Here is a 25,565-nt window from a genome sequence, read left to right as displayed (position 1 = left end):
CAGAACCTAAAAAACTAACCAGAAAACACTGAGTGGAGGGTCAGACCAATGAGGGCTGGACCAGGATCAGGTCCAGTTACCACAGCTCAGCGGGAGGGGGGGCATTCTCAGACCCGCCGATCCACCCTGGGTCCAGCAGGTCAGCCATCTTATGCCCAACTAGTGAGTTTAACTTCCTCAGTGGGCCAGCTGCTTCTGAGCCAAGTGGGGGGGGCAGCGGGACAAGCCTCCCCCACTGGTTGTCAACCCTTCTGTGGCACCTCCTATGACGTCATGCCCGGCTCCACCTGCGGCAGGTGGTTGGCTAGGGCATTATACACCTGTGCCTGCTAGTGTGCAGATGTTTACGGGGCTGGATGCAGGTCACAGAAGTCAGCCAGTGTTGGCTGGAAGCCCAACTTCATATTTTGGCCCATTCCATACCCTGGACCTAGCAATGGGACCAACTGCAGCCATATGGGGTTTCGGCCAATGGAAGTTTTATGCAGGGGCTTTCCAATACCCTCATGCACTTGTCCCAATGTGTTGGCAGCAGGACTACCCCAGGATCATTTTCTCTGCTGTGTGTTCCTGCCCCAGTTGGGGGGGGGTGAGCCCACTGGCGACTGAGCTGCCACCATCAGCAGAGATGCCCACGACATCCGGGGTTGTTGGACAATCAGGTGATATGCACAGAAGTCAGGGGAGGAGAGGACGGAAGTCCTCTAGGCACTCCAGATCATCCAGCACCTCTTCCTCCGGTGAGTCCTCAGTTGAGGAATCAGCACAGGCCATGGGTGGTTTTATGGTGATGGGAGAGCAGGTTCCCCTTCTTCCCCAGTGGCTAGCTAACAGGCTGAAGCCCAGTGATGGCACACAAGGGACACCACCGGCTGGCATCGGCCTCTTGGGATGCTGGGGATCTTCCCGGGTCCCACCTTTCCAGAAAACTCAGGGAAAGGGCCCTCAATGGACATTTTCAACTTCTTCAGAAGAAGAAGAGAGAGAAGAGTTTTGGATTTATATCCCCCCTTTCTCTCCTGACACCCAGACCCCCCGTGCTCAAAGGGGCTTACAATCTCCTTGCCCTTCCCCCCTCACAACAAAAACCCTCTGAGGTGGGTGGGGCTGAGAGACCTCCGAAAAGCTGTGACTAGCCACAGCTGGCATGTGTGGGAGTGCACAGGCTAATCTGAATTCCCCAGATAAGCCTCCACAGCTCAGGCGGAAGATGGGAATCAAACCCGATTCCTCCAGATTAGATACACAAGCTCTTAACCTCCTACGCCACTGCTGCTGAGCCTGAGATTGAGCACGGGGTGTCTGGGTCTCAAGTCCGCAAGAGAAAAAAAGGAGAAAGTGCATGCACAGTGCACTTTTTACAATTGGTTGATGGGATACGCTGAATATTTGGCACTGATTGTGCCAGTTCTTCAGATTGGTGGGCCTACATTGAAGTAAAGCTTCATGTTAGACACATTAGCCATGCTATCACCAACTGAAATTCTTTAAAACATCAGGGACAGATTGTATGAGTTCAAACATCAATCCCTCCTTGCCCAGGCCAGTACATTTTGCTCCCCCCTTTTCCTTCATATTCCATATGACTCCTCAGGCATGGCTGAACATCTGCTTGTCCTTTCTGATCCCAAACTCCGTCAGGCCTTTTCTTTAGTCAGATGTAAAATCCTGCCCTCCTCTTTAAGACAGGGAAGAGGCAAAAATAATAATAAATAAAAATACCACATCATGAAAGATTGTACATCTGTGAAATGTACTGTGAAGAATCCGTGGACCATGTTTTGCATTACTGCCTCCTTTAAACAGAGGCAAGAATGTCATTACTACTGACCTACCTAATTGGCACAGACAACTGGACTGTCCAGCAAAAGACTGTGACTTACTAAACAACAATTCTGGAGTAATCCTAGAACAGTCTGCAAGGTTTCTCAAACTAGGTGTCAATAAGCGATCTTAATTTAGTTATGTAATATACAGATTACGTTTTTAACTTACTTATATTTCTTTTTATGTATTAATAATATGCCATTAAAAGTTTATTATATCGTAGTGTACTATCCTATGTGGAAAAACAATAAAACATCTTAATTATTTTTAAAAGTTTTGATTCACAGCTTCAACCAAGTCACTATTCTGCAAAAACACTGAGTACAAGGCAAACCACCACTCCTACAATGTCAGTCTCACTGCAAAACCAACAGGCACCACCAGTGACATTCTCTCATATGGTTCAGTAACCAATATAAATTTCCAATATGATCTCTAGTGTCTCTTTATTTTCTGACTCCAGCTTGAGGCATTTCTTGTTCCATATATGGCAATCCTTTGTTGTAAAATTTAATACATCCTTGCTAATATCACTGGTGAGGTATGCCACTGATATTACATCTTTTCAGAAAATGAACCAGTGGAGATCCAAAAGACCATAATAATATGAATGTCAAGTAGAAATGTCATTGAATATCACCTAAAATCAAACTCCTTGGGGCAGTTCTATACGTCTGCCTTCCAATAAATTCAAATTGAAAAGTTATGCCAGGCATGGAAAAGTTATGCTTATTTTCCCAAAAAACATTTATTCTCTGAATGAATTAGGAAATCTTTGGGTGATTCCAACTGCTTGCCAGGGAGGCAGGAGCTAGAATTCTTCTCCTTCCTGTTTCTTGTGGAGAATGCCCTCCTCTTACTCAGTTCTGGAACTGAAGCCAGTAGTTAATCTAACTTGCAATAGAACTTCAACTCTCCCCATATTGCCCTGTGCAGTTCCTCCTCTTGTTGGAGGGAAACCTGCTGGAGGTCCCTGACCCAAAGGATATCCAGTTGGCTTTTATAAGGGCCAGGGTTTTTACAGCCCTGGACCCTACCTGGTAGAATGAACTCCCAAGTGAGATCAAGGCCCTGTGGTACTTAAATGGTTTCCACAGGGCCTGTAAGATGGAGTTTTTCTGCCAGGCATTTCCATCTAGCCAGCTTGACTTGTTACCATCATCAGCCTCCTGTGGGTGCAAAAGGGGGGGAGGGTTTTTGCCATCTATGGTTGTTTAATTGGTTTTTATGACTGTAATGGTTTCATTGCTGTCTTATTATTTGCCGCCCTAAGCCCTGTTGAGGAGGGAGGGATATAAATGGAATAAACAAATTAAAAACTACCATATACACTTGCGTATAAGTCGAGTTTTTCAGCCCTGTTTTAAGGCTGAAAAATGCCCCCTCGGCTTATACACGAGTCACTGCATACCAGCCGGCTCTTCAGGCCTCTGCTGAGGCTGGAGGCGAGGCCGGGACGACCTCCCTGTGGCTGCACAAGCCGCTTGTTGCTGCCCTCCTCGGAGGGTGAAGGGGAACCCTGACTGGCTGGGCTTCCTTGGGAGATTGACAACACCTGCAGGAGAGGTGAGGGAGCCACAGGCAGAGGGAGCTCCCCTGATATCATTCCCTCCAAAATGAGGGAAGCTCCCTCCACCTCCATTGGAGTTTTAGGAGGCTTCAACAATGACACTGGAAGGCCACCGCCCAATGGCTATCAAGAAGGAGTCTCCCTCTGCTCGGCCTGCTGGCTGGGCTCAGGGAGTTTCCTCAGGCTTTTGGGCAGTGGAAGGAGCTCCCCTGGGCAAATAGGCTCTATTGCTCAAACAAGGGAGCTCCTTCCTCCACCCTCCTGGTTGCCTGGGTTTCTCAACTCCAGTTGGGAGGTGGAGAGCTCCTTATTTAGGCAATGACATGGAAGTCCACTGTCCCAAATGAGGGAGGTCCAACCAACCGTTATTATCGCCAATCCTACCTGGCATATCATGTCCATCCTCCAACCCGATTTCCAACCCTGATTTGCTAGTAGGGTGGGTGCTCGGCTTATACGAATTAAAACATACAGAGGAAGTATATACAGTATGTCAAACATCAACAAGAAACTGGCATTCTCAAGAGGAGTATAAGAATCTTGGTATAGTCAGTGGAGGAAGGGTAAGAGACTAAAGATATGAATTACTTGTTGATAATGATGGCCAGGAGTGCCAAAGATATCCTCATTTTATCTAGAAGGAGGGCTATTGCTAGATGAGAATGCAATGGCTGTTCTCCTCTGACAAAGAAACACTATATTTAGGGCATGTAGTGTTCTTATTGACATTGTTGAGTAGATAAATCATTGTCTGTTCGATTCTAATAAGGTGCTGGGAGGAATTCCTTCTCCTGAATGCTCTTCTATCTATGGAAACTGTAATGTGGGTATTTTGTAATGTCTGATAACAGTAGATATTGAAGACCAGGTCAATGCCCTGCAAATGTCCTCTATGGAAGCATTCTTGATTAATTCAGCATTACTAGCTGTGCTTCTGATGAATGAGCAGTGGTACCTGCAGAAGGATCCAGTTTTTGTGCTTTGTAAGGCTCAGAGGAGAATGACCTTTCATGGATAAGCACAACTGGTCATTCCTAGAGATCCTTCAGAACGCCCAAGTTAAAACCAGCCATAGTGATACTTAATCCAGAAGTCCCACCCATGGAAGTAAACAAGATAGAGGAATACTGAAGAAGAGGTTGGTGTAAGAAATAAGGGTAATGTTTTCAAAATGAACTTACATCGAGGAATGGACGCCCCATGCAACATACAGTTAATTGAAGATGGACTGTATCTAGAACATATCTGACTGTTACACACCTGGATGTACAATCAATTTAATCCTCAATTCTCTCAACCAGAGAAAAAAGTAATATATATGTATACTCCTAAATGGATGGATTCTCCTCCTTGCTGGATTTGAGCAGAGAAGTTTGTTATGGCATGGCTAAAACCACCATAAACCACAAGACAAAATGACAACAAGATTCCAATGGTAAAATGTAGTATGAGCTGGCCACTTTGTGAGAAGGGACAGTACCCATTACACATGTCATGTACAGATGATTCAACAAAGGTTAATGTGAGAACATTTTGCTTGATATAGTACTTCACTTTCCCAGAGCCTGACTGAGTTTATGCCCAGAATTAAAAATGGTTATTGTACCAGCTGTAATGGCATGACAATGAAAAAGCATGGATTAACAAGCAGGTGTGGAACTCAAGCCAGAAACATCTGCATAAATGAGCATCTGAGTAGAATAGGGGGAGGGGTTTGGATCTTTGTCATGTTGCATTATTATTTTGCTGTCTTATTTAAGTTTATGTAAATGAAATGGAGTAATTATCTTGCAAGAAGTGTGTGAATGAAAACGTAACAGCGTTTTTCTGTTTTAGTTCCAGACTTGAAGCAATCCAGCAAGAACAGTGAACAGGAATACAGTAATGTTTGGTACTTACTCCTTCTGATTTTTTATCGGGATAGATGCAAGTTTCTCCACCTGCTGTGAAATTACAGTACACTTTGAAAGAGTCTCCAGAACAACCCTGGTTTGGATCAATCCAATATTCTCCTGAAATGAGGAAGAAGAGAATCACTCTGAGGAATCAACTGAACTGACACGCGAGTCTGCTGTCATTTAAATGAGAATGCAAAAACTTTAATAATAAAATGAGAGATTTTTTGTGCCTTTACACAGAAGATGTTCTCTGTCTTTTCTCCTGTTCTCAAAATACAAGTCCAAAATTGGTATCCTAAAAACTTTGTCAATCTTTTAGAATAAATTTTTTTAAAAAAAATATCCCAAGGGGACAGAGAATCTCTTAATCATAGTATTATTGTCCCCCCTTGGATGGCCTAGGCTAGACTATAATCCCCATCAGAATGACAGAAGCCTCAACAGTTGAACCTGGTAAGCAATTTGACATGGGAGGCCATGTGCAGAAGGATTCTAAGGTTGGCCTATTCTGAATACCTTTTAAGGATTTCCATGAAATATACTGCATGACTTGGTGGCACTTTCCACCATGTGCGGGGTACCAGGTACCTAAGCCCTACTAGAACCCCCTAGGAGTCCCAGCAAGACCAAAACCTTACTAGGTGTGCAATGCGAGCTTCCTGCTTTTAGGAAAGCTGCTGGCCCAATTACCTCTGCACACGGTGCCCTCCTGAAGATAACTAGCAGAAAAAGCATCCTTTGCTTGAAAGCCACTGACTTAACGGTTCTTTTTAGCCTTGGACTTCTCTTTGTCTCAGTTCCAATGTGTTCTTCTTGGTTGACAATGCTTGAGTCGATAGGCTTTCACTATATTTTAGCAAAACAGATGAGAGAAGGTGGTAAGTGCGTGACTCCTGGGCCAATCCACAATTCCTGGAGCCTGAGAGAGAGAGGGGGGGTGAGTAGAGCAAATCTTTGTGAGAGAGAATCCATATTTCACCTTTTAAAAAAAGCAAGGGTTTTAGCAAGGCATATTATTCTATTTCACAAAGCTTTTTTAAATGGTAGAGTAGTAAATGGCCTTTAGCAGATTATTATTTATTTGCTTTTCTGGAGGTGTAATTCAGCCCTTAGAAGTGTGAAGATGTTTCCTTATGTCTCAGGAGTAGAAGTGAACATTGCCTCTCAACGCAAATACGCTCTATTGCAGCCAAGAGAACAATTGCCAATAATTATTATCTTTCGGAACACCGTAAGAGTGACAATCAACAGCCAAAAAAGTATAAATTACTGATATTATTATGAAGTAGTTATAAAATAGAAGCTCTGATCATCTTATGTGGCATGATGGAGAAAAATATTGTTAAGTCACAGCAGAGTTATGGTACCACATAGAGTTCAAGACATACGGTTCAAGACAAAAGACAAACAGGGATTTTTCTCATTGCCTGCCTCTGAGTAGTAACCCTGGACTTTCTTGGTGGTCTCACATCCAAACACTAATCAGGGTCAACCCTGCTTAGTTTTCAAAAGATCTGAACTAAGACTAGACAAGCCAATAATCCATGAGTACACAGCTTACCGTGTTATCCTCCCCAAGTAACCACTGTCTTCACATTTCATTCTTCACACTCCAGTGGTGGCGAACCTTTGGCACTCCAGATGTTATGGATTACAATTCCCATCAGCCCCTGCCAGCAATGGGCCAATTGGCCATGGACTGGTTCAGGATGGCTGCCAGCAATGGGAATTGTAGTCCAGCTAGCATGCTGGCGTGCCATTAAGGTTCTAAATCCTATCTGGTTTCCACATAAATTGTCTGTTTTTAAACCAATATATGTTTTATTCCAGTTATTCACTGCACAATGTAATTCTTTGCTTGTTTTACCTGTCATTTTAAGAAAAAAAGGATTTAAATCTAAGAACTAGAAAACAGTGATGAAGAAGGGAATACAGAAGCGAGCAGGGAAGAGAGGTGTGGTAACCGAAATCAGCCTCTATTTAAACCTTACCAGAAGGTTGACATTCTTATCTGAAATACCTGCATATTGGTTTCCTCTATAACAACATAATAGGGAGAATTGCCCTGACCTGGATAGCCCAAGGCTTGCCTAATCTAGTCACATCTCAAAATCTCAGCAGGGTTGGTTCTAGTTATTTAGATGGGCAACCTTCAAGGAACAATAGGGAGGCAGGCAATGGCAAACAACCTCTAAACATCTGTTGCCATGAAAAACCCTACGGGGTTGTCATAAGTCAACTGTGATGGCACATTAAAAAAGTGAAGGATAAAAGGTTTCACACAATAAAAGCTTGTCTGTGCAACATTCTTTCATTCTTTCATCCTCTGAAGATGCCAGCCACAGATGCAGGCGAAACGTCAGGAGAGAATGCTGCTAGAACACGGCCATACAGCCCGGAAACCACACAGCACCCAAGTGATTCCGGCCGTGAAAGCCTTCGACAATACATTCTTTCATTTTTTTCTTGATGCTGAGCAGCATCAACCAAACCCTTAAAGCCCCAAAACTCTGTCACTGCTGGAAAGCTCCATAGGGTTTAAAAGACATATGCCACCAAAAGGATGATGTACATCCGAAGCCTGGGCTGCCACACAATCAATCCTAAAACCAGAGAGGGAGTTGATTAGCATCAACTCTGCCCCAAGGAATGCCCTAGCCTGCCTCCACCAAGCTGTCATCTGAGCAGGACATCAGCGTGGCACCCCCACAGCTTGAAATTTCAGGTTTTATGGTGGTGGGGCAGTAGGATGCAAGCCACTGACATATCTGCCCCCTCCTCCAGGGAGGGCAAATGCACTGGCGTGAGGTTGCGTCACTTCCAGGACCCCTTTCACCTCCCCCCCCCGAACTTTTGGATGAGGTGTTAGTTATTTCTGCAGATTGCTGAGAGAGTTCATATGCAGTGGAGGTAAAAAAAAAATCACCAGTATATCAGTGGCTGTATCTGGCATATGGGTTGAGTTGCCCAAATGACAGTAGCCATGAAAGACACTGCCTGCTCTTAAATAGAATAGCTTAAGATGTAAATAAGCCATTTAAATACACCAATTGAGCCATATATGCTTGTCCTGTTTCTATTTGAGAATGGTGTTTTCTATCCAAGAAAGGAAGGACAGGATCTTCCCAAAAGTATGATAGCAATCTGGTTATTTGTTCCCTGCATCTATCATGAATCCTGAGAGATGCATATTTATAAGACAAGCTCATGCCGTTTTCCATTTTGCTACATAGATAAAGAATGAACAATGAACAACTGTTGTTTCACCTATCATTGCCTTGCAAGTCAGGAACTATTTCTGAAGTGAAGTGAGATTTTTGAAATGACCTATGAACAAGTAATTCATGTGATAATGATCTCATCATCAACATCGCTTTGTACTGGTCTCAGAGGACCACTGCATAGGCAGACCATAATGGCATCTGTATTTCCCATTTCTTGCTCCCAGCTAGCAGCAGCCACTGAAAAGTTCTTTCCCCTTCTCCTATGTCTCTCAGGAATGATAGCAAATGGCACAAAATTCCTTCCAGCACTCCTTCATTCAATCAAAATATGTGAACATCTGAAGTATTGCTCATTGTGGCTTATTTTGAAATTATTTTGCATTAACCTTGAAGCAATATTGCTGCACTATAAACTTTTTTTCATAGTCCAGCAAATAATATTTTACAAATACTGTTTTTTCCTTAAAACACTAGACTGTTTTTCAATACACAGAGGTCCTTCCCATGTTGTTTATATTGGGCATCAACGTTTGTGTTTTAACCTATGAGAAAGATTTTAACATTTTGTTTAGTTTTCTTTAGAGACTACATTAACCAAGTAACTGGAATAAATGACCTGACATTATAGCTTAAGCAAATCACAACTTCAACACATTAGCCTTTGTCATGTACCATTAACATACCATCTGGAAAATCTGGGTGACAAAGTTGTAGATCCTTGCATGTTCGGGCTGGGTTGTTTTGAGTCCCCATTGGATATTTCATATGCTCAATATCCTGCTTCAAAGAATTCAGTGAACCAAAGATCTCTTCCATGCCATCTGTGTAATCGAGGATAGTATCAGCTGCATCTGCTAGCATGGCATCTGAAGATCTCCTGGTCTTTTTGGGTGACTGAATTGGCAATGGTTGAATGACTTCACCTGGAGGGCCCTAGAGATAGCAAAACCAATGACCTTTTATCATTTGTTTATTTTTGAGCCACACAAATACAAACAAAGCTTGAGTGGAAAGTTGGAGAAATTCTACAGCTGTTCATGTAGGATGGGAAAGAACCCCAAGATAACTTTATAAAGGCTATAAGTATATAAAGCCAAACATTTATAACATGTGTACAAAAGAAATACTTGCACATACAGAAATGCTTTAAAATTTCTTTGGAAAATGTCTGAATTTAGACAAACTTCCAGAAGAAAATGAGAGCAAACGCTAGCATGGTTTTCAACATAGTATAAACAACATCCATTATGTAAGAAACCTTTTTACTTACAGGAGGCCCAGGGGGTCCTGGTAAACCACCATCACCCTTTTGACCACTAAGACCCTGTGAAGCAATACAAGGAACTCCGCATTAGCAGTGCAAAAAAAAATTCCTCAAACGACACAGAGTGAAACAACATAATATCCATAGTGGAAAAGGGAGGCTGAAGTTACTTACAGTAGAACCTTTAGAACCTTTTGGACCCTGGGGACCCTAAAAGTAAAATAGCACAAAGATGTTATTAGACAATGCCACATTTATGCAAATGTTATCAATATGTTAATGAGAAATGAGATTCATTTGGTGCACCAACTTACAGGCAAACCAGGTGGCCCAGGAGGACCAACAGGGCCAGCAGGGCCAGAAATTCCCTGTGGGGAAAAAAAGAATGTGTACAAAGGTCAATATTCTGGTTAACATCTACTTTATACATTAAACAGCAAAATTAAAAAAAAAACTTTTTCCTGGAAAGGATAAAAAACATCTTGCTAACTACTAAAAGTATCAAGCAAAATATGCAAATGCTATGCAGCAGGGCTTCCATATTTTTGGGGGGAGAGGGAGAGAAAATTCTATAATTATCAAAGAAATAATAAGGTCTGAGTCAAACCATTTCAAAGCTATGGAAAGTGCATAGTCGCTTTGCTGATGGGTTCTAGAAAAAAAGGGTAAAAATAGACAAAATTCTAAAAAGAAGAGAGGTTACGAAGATTTGGTATGTAATGCTGATGAAGAATTAGCACAGTCTCTCATTTAGTAAAAATAGCAACTGTTTGCACCCTACCAGAATTGCAACAGATTGGGTATTATCAATAGTTTAATTTAATAATGGATAGGGAGATTCTTTTACACTTTGTGTTTGAATCTGAAGAAAACTGCACACGTGTAAGGCAGCTGCCCAAGTCCATTTTGTGCATTTTAAGTAATTAGTTGTAGAACTGCATCGATATCCCATAGGAAGACTGAATGGTGGCCTTGCTTGTGTCCTGTCATGTGGTAGTGCCTTCAGGTTGAACAGTTCCCAATTTAAAAAACACTCCGCCAAGTTCAAAGTAGAGTATGGAAAGTGAATAATTAATATATAAGAAACACTATATTAAGGAAAAATAAGAAAGGTGAGAGAAGGTGTTTGCTTTTTTACTCACTGCATCTCCTTTTGCCCCAGGGGTTCCCTGTGTGCCTGGAAGACCCCTGTCACCCTTTTCCCCTTGTTCTCCTGGAGGTCCAATCAGGCCAATCAAACCAGGATGTCCCTAAAAGATAGAAAATGCCATGAGTGAAATAAAATGTCTGAAAGCAAGGCAAGTTAAATAAATGTGCTAGAAGCTATTACTGCAAAGGCTTTATATGCTAAATAATATATTTTTGTTTACCTTTTCACCCTTGGAACCTGGGTCACCTTTTAGTCCGGGCAAGCCAGGTGGGCCCTGGAAAAATAAAATAAAATAAAGGCAAAGGTTGCTTTTTGTAGCGCATGATATTTACCTGAAGGTTCTTCAGATGCAGACAGAATCACATTCTGAAGCATTCAATGGAAGATGTCAGGCCATGCATCAAAGGGCAAAAGGTGACCTTTAAGAACTTGCCCTTACAATGCGCTTACCACAGGAGGTCACTGCACTAATGGCAGTCATGATTTTGACCCCACCTAAAAGGGCATTTGAAATCTTCACACAGCGGTGAGAAAGCTTACTAATGTACAAGCCATTTCAATGCTTATTCTGATACATTCTTGGGATTTTACTTTATTTTGCTTGTGGTTATAGTTAAACAGTATCAGTGAGACGAACAGGCTTCCACTTATGGCTCTTCTTTCTAGATGCAACACCTTCCCCCAAAACAAACGAACAAAAAAAAGCTTCATGAGGAGAAAACCATGAGGGCAATACATATAATTTCTGTTATCTCTGTCCCTCCCTGCTCTTATCAAGCAGGCGATCCTCTGACAGCCTTAATCAAATGTTTGTTGGGAGATCTCTCAATGTACAGATAAGAAACTCTGTACCATAGTTTATGTTTTTCCACCATTTTGATGAGTTCAGCATAAACAAATATTCCTTGGGGTTTTCTTCTCCCAGTAATATTGCTGCAGACTAAAGTGGGAGCTAAACCAAGAACAAAGAAAAGATATGGCCTTTATGGCCTAGTTCCTTCTACAACATAGAGTACTAAGTCTAGAATTCTAGACTGCCTCTGATTTATACAGGACAAACATTCTCTATCAGCATTTGCACGAGCAATATAAATGCTTCAAACACATTCTAATTAATGGCAGACCTTCCATGCAATTTCCTTGGCACCTCTCCTTTATAATTTTTCATGCCACATTCTTTACAGGCAAGCATATAAGAGAAGTGTGTTAGTAGGACATTTAATCATTTGGGGAGAAAGCTCATACATCTATTTAAGGACAGTTGGACTGAGGTTATTTTAATGGCAATTAGAAGGAAAATATTAGAACAGGGGAGATAATATATGCAGATTTTGTCATTACTGGCTGGTTCTTCTAGTCAAGTAATTTCTTAATTGTATTCCCTACAACCAGGGTTGGAAAAAAAATCACCTACAAGTTTGATAAATCTTTTGCAATTTGCAGGAAGGATATTACTGGCATTGTTTAATTTGAACAGAATGATATGAAAAAAACCTATCCATCAATTTATTGGGCTGGGGGGGCGGGGAGGGAGCGGGAGAGAAATAACCTTTCATTTGTTAACAGGTATTAATTACTGTTTTCGTGTGTACTTGTAAATCCGAAAAGGAGAATATATATATACATTCAACTTATACCCTACCCTCTCCCAAGTTGGGAAAAGTGATTCAGCATTTCATGATGACAGGTTGCCTGTTGGTAGTGGGGATCTGAGGTAAAATGATATGGGAGCAACCAGAAGAGACTCGTAACCGGACATAGATTTGAAAGACCTATTGTGCTCACAAATGCAGTCCACTGGACATTTCCTGGGCAGAATTTGGGGCATATGGGTTTTAAGTGTAATCAATATTAAATTTTCAGAGATCTATGGCTAATTAATACTCCCCCCTTCCTGTATAAGCTGTATGTTTAGTTTCCATCCTATTCATAAAATAAAAGCTTTCTGGGAGTTTTGACTCTGGAAAGCTTACACCCTAAAACTCTTGTTGGTCTCCAAGACCTATAATCATTAAAAAGAATACATCTGGCTCGCACTAGGTCTTGCTCCACATTTGCAAACATCTCTAGCCTGGCCTGATGAGGTACAATGCTGCTGCTGTGCCATATAATAAAATGAATACTTCTGCACATATATGTGGACTGGCAAGACCTACTAGGGCTCTAGTACTTACCAGGGCCTGACAGACTTTTTGCTGCATTCTGTAAAGTTCTGGGAATAAACTACACCCAGTTTCATTCCAATCACCACCACAACAAAAATCCAGCAGACATGTCAATTAGGTAGCAGCCTTAACATATGATTAAGAACCCTTCATTTTAAAAATACATCCTACACAGGAAAGTACTCACCATAGGACCTGGAGGGCCATCTTGACCTGGTGTTCCAGGCAGACCTTGTTCACCCTACAGGGAAGAGACCATTTAAGATTCTTCTGTAAGAATACATTGTAGATTACCTTTCTGTTGGACAGCTCCAGTAGTGATGCAAACGATGCAGTCACCAAATTTTTGGATTTGTACATAGAACAGCGCTTTAGGAGCAAATCCTGAACATCAGCCTTCCCTACCTGTACATTTATTTTAGCTTCCCTCTACTTGGTTAAGTGGATCTGTGTATATAATGTTGTTATGCCAATAAAGGTTCATTGTTGTTGTTGTTGTTGAATACATTGTAGAAAACATGAAGACAGCAATTAAAAAGTTACAGTCATTGCACTCACCACAGGTCCAGGAATACCCCGAAGACCTTCTGGGCCAGGTTTCCCTGCAGGACCCTGAGGTCCAACTGGGCCTGTTTTTCCTGGAGCACCTTCTGTACCAGGTTCACCCTATAAAATATATATCATGTAAACAAACTGACATTTACAGAGATTATTTAACTGTAGGACTAAATAAAGACAAAGAAATTGAAAGAATAACAAGTTGCTTATGTTCTGGCTAAGAATTCAGTGTTCCAAAGTCCCAGTCCTTATGGGTGTAAAGACTGATGAAACTTCTCATTACTTCGGGTGGTTTGGCATACTGCTCAGTTTTTATGTGTGTTTAGAGTAAAGAAGTGATGTGTGAATCCAGCTAGTCTATTTTCAGTAAGAATCATATCTTTTACAAGTACCGTGTTTCCCCGAATATAAGACAGTGTCTTATATTAATTTTGGCTCCCAAAGATGCACTATGTCTTATTTTCAGGGGATGTCTTATATTTCTGTATTCTGTTCGTCAGGCATGCTTCCAAACAAAAACTTTGCTACGGCTTACTTTCGGGGGATGCCTTATATTTCGCACTTCAGCAAAACCTCTACTACGTCTTATTTTCCGGGGATGTCTTATATTCGGGGAAACAGGGTATATGCTTGTAGTCTATGTTTCATTATGTATCTGGCAGATGTGAATAAATGCTGTCTGTCTACATGGTCGTGCTTTCTTAATTTCATTCTAGCATGTTTGGCTCAAGAACCTGATCACCAACCAATCTATCTATATTTGTTCTGTTGTTAGAGCCAATTCTCTTGACTGGTATTCCGTGTGATAATACCAAATATGGCATAGCATTCAATGCAGAGGCAAAGGACACAGCTCATAGAGATATAGTGACAAAACAATATGGTTGAGTGACAAGCTGATTGCTTCCTAACTCAATCAAGTCATAAGAACTGGCCTTTCAGTATCCTTCATTTAGGATGTTAAATATATAAGTCAGGAGAAGAGAAAAAAAGGTGATGTCTCTACAGCTGGCACCAACCACAAAAAGTTAGAAACAATAAGCTATTCCTATGGATGAAAAACATCAGGTTTTACCTTTGCACCTTTTTCTCCTTGTCTTCCTTCTGCCCCAGCTGCTCCAGGAGGTCCCTGTCAGAGGAGGAAGAAAATATATATATATATATATGAGAAAAGTGCTTGCTCACGTATCATCGTTCTTTCTACCAGTAGTTGTTGATGGTCAAGTACCTATCAATAGACCAGTAAAACATGAGCAGTCACAGACATGACAGGGTTTTCTGCTTACTCGGAGTGCTTCCTGGGTATGATTTTTTAACATAGAAAAATGAATATAATTTGAAAATTAAAAAGACACACACACACACACACACACCATGGACTGATGAGGACTGAGCATGCTTAGTAGTCTCTACGAAGCAAGGAATGCTGAGGGCATTTTACTGGCAGTTGAATAAGAGGGAAGAAAGCAGATCAGGATGGGGAAACTGGCCTGCTCAAGTCCCTAAAGTATCATGGAGAGGAAGATTGGTGTCAAGGAATTTTTTCAATTGCCTCCTTTTCCCTTGATTCTTCAGAGGCCCCCCGCATACTTAGAACATTTTAAACGTACTAAAATTGAAGTAAAATATGATCAGCAGTATTCTTACTGAAATGTCATTGCGTAATAAAACAGACAAAGTGAATCAACTGCAAAACTAAACTGATTCCTTGACTAAAATGTCACATTTCAAATTCTGTTGAAAGTTCAAAGGAGGATGAGATTACCAGTGTATGATGTAGAAATTTGTTAAAATTCTGCTTTCTACAAAACAATGCCCCCAAAATGATTTTAAATACCAAATTCAAAACTGTAGCAACATAAAAATATACAAATACACTACTTCACCATATTTTCTACCACACACGCCAACACAAACACACACAAGGCAGAGTGTAAAAATTAGTGCCTCAAAGGACCAGCAAAGCAAAGTCCTGGTGGAAAAGTAGTCCTAAGTTGGCTAAAGGCTTACCAGAACTGAGTCTGATGAACATCTGCGGAGCACAGTTTAAAGGGTATAATGCAATCACAGGGAATGACCAACTTTATGCAGATTTATTCCAGTTCAATAGCAGCAGGGTGGGAGGTGGCGGAACATATGTACAACAGGTGCTCTATCTGCATTCCATTGTGATTAAAGCCTGATCCCAGATTCATGCACCTTGCCCTTGCTGGATTGTGTTTTATATCGCATACCATCAGTTCAGCTGAGCCCACTACTCCCCAGTCTCCTAAACTATACAGCTGAGCCCACTACTCCCCAGTCTCCAACTTTGGCTTCTGGGTCATACCATTAAGCATAAGGACAAGTATGCATAAGAGATCCATGAGGAGAATGGGAGAGAATGCTTTTTTCGTTAACTCAAGTAGCCACCCAGTTTAAGAACATAAGAACATAAGAACTAGCCTGCTGGACCAGACCAGAGTCCATCTAGTCCAGCATTCTGCTACTCGCAGTGGCCCACCAGGTGCCTTTGGGAGCTCACATGCAGGAGGTGAAAGCAATGGCCTGCTGCGGCTGTTGCTCCCAATCACCTGGTCTGCTAAAACATTTGCAATCTGAGATCAAGGAGGATCAAGATTGGTAGCCATAGATTGACTTCTCCTCCATAAATCTGTCCAAGCCCCTTTTAAAGCTATCCAGGTTAGTGGCCATCACCACCTCCTGTGGCAGCATATTCCAAACACCAATCACATGTTGCGTGAAGAAGTGTTTCCTTTTATTAGTCCTAATTCTTCCCCCCAGCATTTTCAATGAATGCCCCCTGGTTCTAGTATTGTGAGAAAGAGAGAAAAATTTCTCTGTCAACATTCTCTACCCCATGCATAATTTTATAGACTTCAATCATATCCCCCCTCAGACCTCTCCTCTCCAAACTAAAGAGTCCCCACCGCTGCACCCCCTCCTCATCAGGAAGGTGCTCCAATCCTTCAATCCTCCTCATTGCCCTTCTCTGCACTCTTTCTCTCTCTTCGATATCCTTTTTGAGATGTGGTGACCAGAACTGAACACAGTACTCCAAGTCGCGATTGCGCACCACTGCTTTATATAAGGGCAAGACAATCCTTGCAGTTTTATTATCAACTCCTTTCCTAATTATCCCCAGCATAGAGTTTGCCTTTTTCACAGCTGCCATGCATTGAGTTGACATTCCATGGAACTATCCACTAAGACGCCCAAATCCCTTTCCTGGTCTGTGACTGATAGCACTGACCCCTGTAGCATGTATGTGAAGGTTGGATTTTTTGCCCCTATGTGCATCACTTTACATTTAGCTACATTGAACTGCATTTGCCATTTCTGAGCCCACTCACCTAATTTATCAAGGTCCGCTTGGAGCTCTTCGCAATCCTTTGTGGTTCTTACCAACCTACATAATTTGGTATCATCTGCAAACTTGGCCACCACACTACCCACCCCTACTTCCAGGTCATTTATGAATAAGTTAAAGAGCACTGGTCCCAAAACGGATCCTTGGGGGACACCACTCCCTACATCTCTCCATTGTGAGAACTTCCCATTTATACCCACCCTTTGTTTCCTGTTCCTCAACCAGTTTTTAATCCATAGGAGGACTTCCCCTCTTATTCCTTCATTGCTGAGTTTTCTCAACAGTCTCTGGTGAGGAACTTTGTCAAAAGCCTTTTGGAAATCCAAGTAGACAATGTCCACTGGTTCCCCCTTATCCACATGTCTGTTTACACCCTCAAAGAACTCTAGTAAGTTTGTAAAACAGGACTTGCCTCTACAAAAGCCATGCTGACTCTTCCTCAGCAGGTCTTGCTTTTCTACATGTTTAATAATTTTATCTTTAATGATAGATTCTACTAATTTACCCGGAACAGATGTCAAACTGACTGGCCTGTAATTTCCTGGGTCCCCCCTAGACCCTTTCTTAAAGATTGGTGTGACATTGGCCATCTTCCAGTCTTCAGGGATGGAGCCTGATTTCAGGGATAAGTTGCATATTAATGTGAGAACACCAGTAATTTCATGCTTGAGCTCTTTAAGAACTCTTGGATGAATGCAATCTGGGCCAGGGGATTTGGTAGCATTTAGTTTATCAATGGCTGCCAGAACTTCTTCCTTGTCTACCACTATCTTCGCTAGTTCCTCGGATTCACCTCCTAAGAAGCTTGGTTCAGGTGCAGGAATTTTCCTCACCTCCTCTTGGGTGAAGACAGATGCAAAGAATTCATTCAGCTTCTCTGTAATCTCCCTGTCATCTTTTAGCACACCTTTTGTTCCTTCATCATCTAATGGGCCTACCGCTTCCCTAGCTGGCTTCCTGCTTTTGATGTACTTGAAGAACTGTTTGTTGCTAGTCTTGATGTTCGCAGCCATGCGTTCCTCATAACCCTTTTTTGCCTCCTTTACAGCTAACTTGCTTCTCTTTTGCCACCATTTGTGTCCTCTCTGGTATTCTTCATCAGTTAAGTTGGACTTCCATTTTCTAAAGACATCTTTTTTCCTAATAATTTCCTCAACCTCCCTTGTTAACCATGGTGGCTTTCTTTTGGACTGGAAGCTGCCTTTCCTAACCTGCGGAACACATTCCAGGTGGGCTTTTGAGCCGGTGTTTTTACATACCCTCCACGCACCTTGGACATTTTTGACTCTCTTGATTTTCCCTTTCAGCTTCCTGCGCACTATCCCCCTCATCTTTGAGAAATTTCCCTTTCAGAAGGCGAATGTAACTACATTAGTAGTTGTCACTTGTTCGCATGCAGAGATACTGAATCTGACAGCATTGTGGTCGCTGTTCCCTATCGGCTCAACAACACTGACTTCCTGCACCAGGTCCTGGGTCCCACATAGAATGAGATCTAGGATCACCTCTCCCCTGGTTGGTTCTACAACCATCTGCTCTAAGCCACAGTCATTTAGCATATCCAGGAATCTTCTCTCCTTACTATGACCTGAACATGCATTTTTCCAGTTTATATGGGGATAGTTAAAATCGCCCATTACCACTACATTTTTTGCTTTTGTTGGCCTCTCTAATTTCTTTTTTCCATCTCAGAATCCTCTTGTGCACTTTGGTCAGGGGGACGATAATATATCCCTAATGTTAAACTATGCTTAACCCTGGTATTGATATCCACAGTGCTTCTGTAGAGGAATCAGCTCCCCCTGCACTGTCTATTTTATGTGACAACATGCTCTCTTTGATGTAGAGGGCCACCCCACTCCCTAATCGCCCTGTCCTATCCTTCCTGTAGACCCTGTAACCTGGGATAACAGCATCCCACTGGTTCTCCTCATTCCACCATGTCTCTGTGATGCCCACTATATCAATGTCCTCCTTCAAAACTCTGTACTCCAGCTCCCCCATTTTAGGTCGAATGCTTCTACTATTAGCATAGAGACACTTGTATACTCTTTCTCTGTCCCTAACCTGGGATTTATGTGTTTTGCCCTCTAGCCTTTTGTAGACACTATCACTTATCACATTGCTATGCTCCTGGCTTGTATGCTGTTGATTTAGAAAAACCTCCCTCTCTGTCTGCATCCCCATGGACTCAGTATTCCGAACCAAAGTCACCTCAGCTCCTGTCGGCTTTCCCCCAGGGATCAGTTTAAAAGCTGTTCTGCCACCTTTTTTAATGTTGAGCGCCAGCAGCCTGGTTCCTCTTTGGTTAAGATGAAGCCCGTCCCTTTTGTACAGGCCTGCCTTATCCCAAAAGGTTCCCCAGTTCCTGACAAAGCTGAAACCCTCTGCCTTACACCACCTTCTCATCCACGCATTGAGAGCCTGTATCTTCGCTTGCCTAGCTCGCCCTGCGCGTGGAACAGGTAGCATTTCGGAGAACGCCACCTTGGGGGTCCTGGATTTTAACCCTTTTCCTATCAGCCTAAATTTAGCTTCCAGAACCTCCCGGCTACATTTCCCAATGTCATTGGTACCAATGTGGATCACAACTGCTGACTCCACCCCAGCACTGTCTAACAGCCTATCTAGACGAAGCGTGACATCCGCAACCTTCGCACCAGGCAGGCAAGTCACCATGCGGTCATCCCGCCTCTCACAAACCCAACTCTGTATATTCCTAATGATTGAATCACCCACTACAAGGAGCCCCCCACCTCCGAGGGGTATCACTCAGTCGAGGATATCTGACCACCAGCTAAGGAAGGGGTCCCATCTAAGGGAGCATCTTCCACCACCTCAGACTGGCACCCTCCGTCACCCAGACTCTCATTCTCCATGACATCTGAAGAGATGTCACCTTGGGAGTCGGACCCAGCTGCTAGGTCCCTGAAAGCCTCGTTTGTTGCCCTCTCTACCTCTCTCAGCTTCGCCAGGTCTGCCACTTTGGCTTCAAGAGAACGCACACGTTCCTTGAGTGCCAGGAGCTCATTGCAGCGAGGGCACACCCATGACTTCTGCCCTAGTGGCAGATAGTCATACATGTGACACTCAGTGCAAAACACTGGAAAGCCCCCATCCCCCTGCTGGCTTCCTGCCTTCATATCTAATTTTGTTTAGATATTCAAATACTGATTTTAATTAGTGCCTCCCTCTTAAGGTTTCTATACCTTCTACTATCCCTTAAAATATGTTCTTATTTAGTAAAACACCTGCGCGCGCAGTTTCCTCTTGCTCGGACTATGCCACTAGCCAGCCATTTTGCAGGAGAAAGAAGGAGAGACTGCAAAACCCTTGGTCTGCTTCCACCACTTTGAGAGTGCCATCCTGAGTTTAACTTTCCGAAAAAAGCAGAATATAAACAGCACAAATATTTGTGCATGTTTCTACCTATTTGATTAAACCAACCCTTTGCATTGCAAATTCTAACAGGTGAATCTGTCTGTATCAGCAGATAGTGATGGAGTTTCTTGGAGATGAACTGATCCATTGTGTCTCAAACTTTTTGTGTGCCCTAGCTCTTTTTGAACACAATGAACTTAAAAACATAAAGAAGAATATGAAGGATCTCCAAATTACATGCAAAATAAAATGAACATCTCTTCAAATGAAGAGGAAGAAATCTATTCATCATGGTTATATACAATACATACACAACTGCCTTATTTGTGAGCAGACAAAACACCCTTAACACAGGATCCTCCATAGGTTTTCCTCTACAGATATCTTTTAGTGTAGGAAACCACAATATTATCTATTATTGTCAGTAATCTGTTAGCAAAGATGCTTATATGTGCGTTGACTGAAATAAGATTTTGCAAACTCTATAATCTCTTAAGATGTATATATGCATTTATTTGATTAGTCAGAATATCAGACTACAAATTGTTGTTTTTGAGTTTTACAAGGTGGTTAAATAATTGTTTTATTCCACAGTTTGCATGATAAATTTATTTTGGCAAAGCAGATGAGGCTCAAAGCTTGCCAGTGGCTTATTTTTTTTAGTAAGGAGTTGTGCCTACATCCATGATCTGTACCCTGTTCAGTTTCATATCCCTTAATTGAATTCTGATGATTGTCTCCCTCTTAATGCTTAATGCTCACTTCAAATATGTTAACTTACAAAACTGTGAATAAATAAAAGTAACATAGAAATGTATTTGGGAAAATTATGAAGACAGGAAAGATTATATTTTTAGCTGTATATCTAAGTATATACACTATACATTAAAATGTAAAGTATGAATGGGTAGTAGAAAATCCACATACCCATCAGCTGACATTGGCTGTACCTCTCTATTGAGTATACTGAATAGATCCATGTCTCTTGCTTTGTAACAGAATCATATGCCATGTAATCATTATGTTACAAAGCAATTAACAAATTCTATTTACCTCTCAGGACCCACTTCAAACAGGTGTCTAAAAGGGTTAAAGCAACCATCTCCTTATATGAGAAGCCGTGAAAGAACTTCACAATAATTATAAATATGTTTTTTGCATAATCTAGGGATGCAGCTGCAACATCAATTAGCAGGGCTTGAGAACACTGTGATCGCTAAATTATAAGTACAATGAATCATGATTACTAAACAAAGGGGGTACATTAGTTATCAAACAGTGCCAATTCCGCTTGAATGCAAAGTGGATAAATGAGCAGCTCTCGTAACACCCTCTGATTGTCGGCATTTCACAGTTGGTACTTCTACAGAAGAAAGACGGCGAATTGTCATTTATTTTATTCTCTCACACTTGAGTTTTTTTAAGGATCTGGTAACATTTTAACTGGCATAAACTATCCCATCAGCAAGAATACAACATTAATATAAGAGTCCAGTCCCTATTGAGTTTGGATTTAGCTATAATCATAGGCATTGCATCCAGTCAATTGAACAGGACTGGTGGAAAATGAATGAAAGTGAGAATCAGCAACATTCACAACAGCAACTTATCAGTTCAAAGCACTACTTATGTACATGAATCTCTGCTGCAAGATTGTGAGGCCTCTTTTGATCATGATTACATGTATACATATATGTATGTGTGTGTATACGCTTGAACGTGGATGCATTTAAGTCTATACATTCTGTGCAGGAGTCAATAAAATGGTCCAAAATCACCTTCCCATTTGGACCATTGTATGTTAACACTGCAAAGCTACCTCTGTCTCATTCTTCAGCGGAAAGATTTCCTTGAAAATATATTCCAAATGCTATTCAGAGCCATCAATCAGCTGACTGAAAATAGGCACTTTTAAAGAAAGTGTCATTCATTATTTACAAGACATATAAATATAACACAGGCATTTGTTAGGATCAAACAACTGTGTGCCTGTATTATGAGGTTTTCTGTGTATATTTATTCAAGGGGAAGAAAGGAATTCTACCTCATTTACAAGTGCTAGAGGTATCCTGCTGAGGTAGCAATATGACCCTAATGGAACAAACAAGGCCAACATAAATAATAGTTAGATTCCCACCCAATGTTGCATGTAATTCTCCATGACACGAAAAAGTCTAGAATTTACCTGATCAAGCATTTTTGCTTTGTTCCAAGTTTTTTTTAAAATGGAAGGCATATTCTACATATAGTCAGAATACATTGTCTCATCCAACAGAGTGTATGTTTTACATAGTATTCTCAGGAATTTGGAGATTCTTTGGCAGAACACCAGTAGTCCTTCTGGGTGCCACACCATGGATATCCATGGCAACCACCTACCTCCCAGGTTGCCCACCGCAGCAGTAGGATGGGCTTGCACTGGCTCAAAAGAGCCATTTACCACCCCCACCCCCCTTTGGATGGGGCTATAAGTCATCGTGAAGAGATTTGAGCAGATCTATTTTGTTTGATTAGTATATTGTTTGAAAGCACCTCCCAAGATGGGAACTGGTAAGAGAAAAACACTGAAAGCAAGAAGGGATTGTGCAAAATTCCAGATAAAATGGCAATTTACTGAATATGACTGTTGCCTGGTTTGCACTGTATCCTCTGAATTAGCCACCAATTGTTCAGATTCAGGATGATACTAGATTGTTAAAGTCAACACTTTCACAACAATAATTTCACAGAAATGATACTCCAGTCTCCATGTTGAAGGCTAGTTATAGTCTGCTCCACTGCATTCCTCAATTTGGGAAGGAAAATTTTAAGTGTTGATAATAACATTGCTGACTTAATGGATTTGGAAGAAGACTCTAATTGATTATGGCGGTGGAATTTAAAATAATAAACTGACTTTGGGAAACAGTTAAAAGAGCAAAACGAAAGGGGGAAAATAATCCTGCTTGTTCCTGGAAAAATGCAAGAAGAAAAGAAACAGAAATGTAACTATAAAGAAGAAATGGCAACAAAGACATTAGTCAAAGTAAACGTGAAGGCCAAAAGGACTTCCACTTCTAAACAATTACTCTCCATTTCATCTGACTATCATTGACTGGATGGAAAAATAAATTCAGAGGCATAGTTTTCCAGTACTGTTTATGCATCACATAAAGAGAGTAGTATGACTAATGAAATCTAGTCTGTGGAACTAGACCATAGTATCTTTGAAAAGCATACTCTGCTACTTTAGAATATGATTCTATCAAAATTAAGCCCTTTTTGTCCCTTTGATTTAAAAAGGAAATATGAATGTATAATCTGACTATACACATGCTGAATAACAGTGACAGTGGGATAACTGGAAAAACAGCTGAATTTTTGTTAGAGGTGATCAAGATGCTCTATGCTGGGGATAATTAGGAAAGGAATTGATAATAAAACTGCAAAGATTGTCATGCCCTTATATAAAGTAGTGGTGCGACTGCACTTGGAGTACTGTGTTCAGTTCTGGTCGACACATCTCAAAAAGGATATCGAAGAGATAGGAACAAGGGCAGAGAAGGACAATGAGGATGATTGAGGGATTGGAGCACTTTCCTTATGAGGAGAGGCTGCAGAGTTTGGGACTCTTTAGTTTGGAAAGGAGATGTCTTGAGGGGGGATATGATTGAAGTCTATAAAAATATGTATGGGGTAGAAAATGTTGACAGAGAATTTTTTCTCTCTTTCTCACAATACTAAAACCAGAGGGCATAGATTGAAAATGATGGGGGGAAGAATTAGGACAAATAAGAGAAAACATTTCTTCACGCAACGTGTGATTGGTGTTTGGAATATGCTGCCACAAGAGGTGGTGATGGCCACTAACCTAGATAGCTTTAAAAGGGGCTTGGACAGATTTATGGAGGAGAAGTTGATCTATGGCTACCCATCTTGATCCTCCTTGATCTGAGATTGCAAATGCCTTAGCAGACCAGGTGTTTGGGAGCAGTAGAAGGCCACTGCTTTCACATCCTGCATGTGAGCTCCCAAAGGCATCTGGTAGGCCACTGTGAGTAGAAGTGCACTGGACTAGATGGACTCTGGTCTGATCCAGCAGGTTCTTATGTTCTTAAGATAAGATCATAAGGGAAGCTCATTCACGTCTTCATTTCTGGCCAGATGTGATTTGTCCTGGTTTCAAGTTTTGCTTTATGAACTGTGTAATTTTTTTTCCTGCTCTGTTTTGTACTTTGTTTTATTTCTTGTGGGAATGCCTAATAAAGGTCAGTTGAAGTTGAATGTATGATCTTAAGTTTCCCAACAATATTTCTATGTGCTTTGCTAAGATAGCTAATTCAACAGTGCCATCTTAAACAAAGTTTTGCTCTTTTATTAGCCATTTGTGGCATACTGATGGTATAGAAACAAAACAAACAAACCAAAAAACCCTGAATTTATGTCAATTTCTGGAATCATTCCTATTTGGTTGCTAACAAAGAATCCTTTTCTCCCCAGGGGTTACCAGGAAAATGATTACTTATCCTTACTGTTTAGTAAAGGTGGATCTCAACACTATCTTGTAAAGCATTGAGATAAATGGAAGTATCTAAAATGTTTTATTAATTTTATTTAAAATAGCTGACACACAACTATTGATATAGGACAGGCTTCCCTGCAAAGCCTTAATGTTCCATGTATTTTTCTAGCAATCTAAATCTAAATCAGTGATTTACCAGATAATTCAAGAACTATCTTTGATTACTTGCCAAGGGCTGTATTCAGATTTATAAAAAAGAAGCACAGAACTACAAATTACAGACTGTTTTTATTTTCTAGAGTATCACACACAATAGATGCATTTCACTGCAAGTATGTTACTGCTTACAGCCAGAGCTACGTCAGTCTAAAATGTCCTATGGCGCATGGGGTAAACTGCTCACAACATGAATTTGATCCTGAAAGTAGGTAGCTGGCTCAAGGTTGACTCAGCCATCCATCCTTTCAAGGTAGGTAAAATGATTACCCAGCTTGCAGGGTGAAGAGTAGATGATTGGTGGAAGCAATGGCAAACAACTGCGTAAGCAAAGTATGTATAGCAAACCTCATGATGTGATGATACACCAGGGTCATTAATGACCCAATGCTTACCTAAAAATGTCCCTCTGGCAATTTTCAGGGCTTGTAGCAAAGCAGA

General features: G+C 41.3%; 1 protein-coding gene across 1 annotated transcript in view; it reads right to left on the bottom strand.

The window, feature by feature from the left end:
- Window positions 1-25,565, bottom strand: part of COL11A1 (collagen type XI alpha 1 chain) — a 309,931-nt gene that overhangs the window by 9,598 nt on the left and 274,768 nt on the right. Inside the window, exons 56-65 of the mRNA XM_048496576.1 lie at window positions 14,732-14,785; window positions 13,657-13,764; window positions 13,286-13,339; window positions 11,154-11,207; window positions 10,926-11,033; window positions 10,098-10,151; window positions 9,958-9,993; window positions 9,790-9,843; window positions 9,203-9,452; window positions 5,297-5,409 (exon numbers count right to left, since the gene is read on the bottom strand). Of these exons, the coding sequence (XP_048352533.1) occupies window positions 5,297-5,409; window positions 9,203-9,452; window positions 9,790-9,843; window positions 9,958-9,993; window positions 10,098-10,151; window positions 10,926-11,033; window positions 11,154-11,207; window positions 13,286-13,339; window positions 13,657-13,764; window positions 14,732-14,785 (885 nt within the window). The remainder of the gene's footprint in view (window positions 1-5,296; window positions 5,410-9,202; window positions 9,453-9,789; window positions 9,844-9,957; window positions 9,994-10,097; window positions 10,152-10,925; window positions 11,034-11,153; window positions 11,208-13,285; window positions 13,340-13,656; window positions 13,765-14,731; window positions 14,786-25,565) is intronic.

The sequence above is a fragment of the Sphaerodactylus townsendi genome, linkage group LG05, assembly GCF_021028975.2.
Source record: "Sphaerodactylus townsendi isolate TG3544 linkage group LG05, MPM_Stown_v2.3, whole genome shotgun sequence".
In the NCBI taxonomy this organism is placed as follows: domain Eukaryota; kingdom Metazoa; phylum Chordata; class Lepidosauria; order Squamata; family Sphaerodactylidae; genus Sphaerodactylus; species Sphaerodactylus townsendi.
The sequence above is the reverse complement of the archived record's forward strand: the minus strand, read 5'-3'. Positions and strand labels throughout refer to the sequence as shown.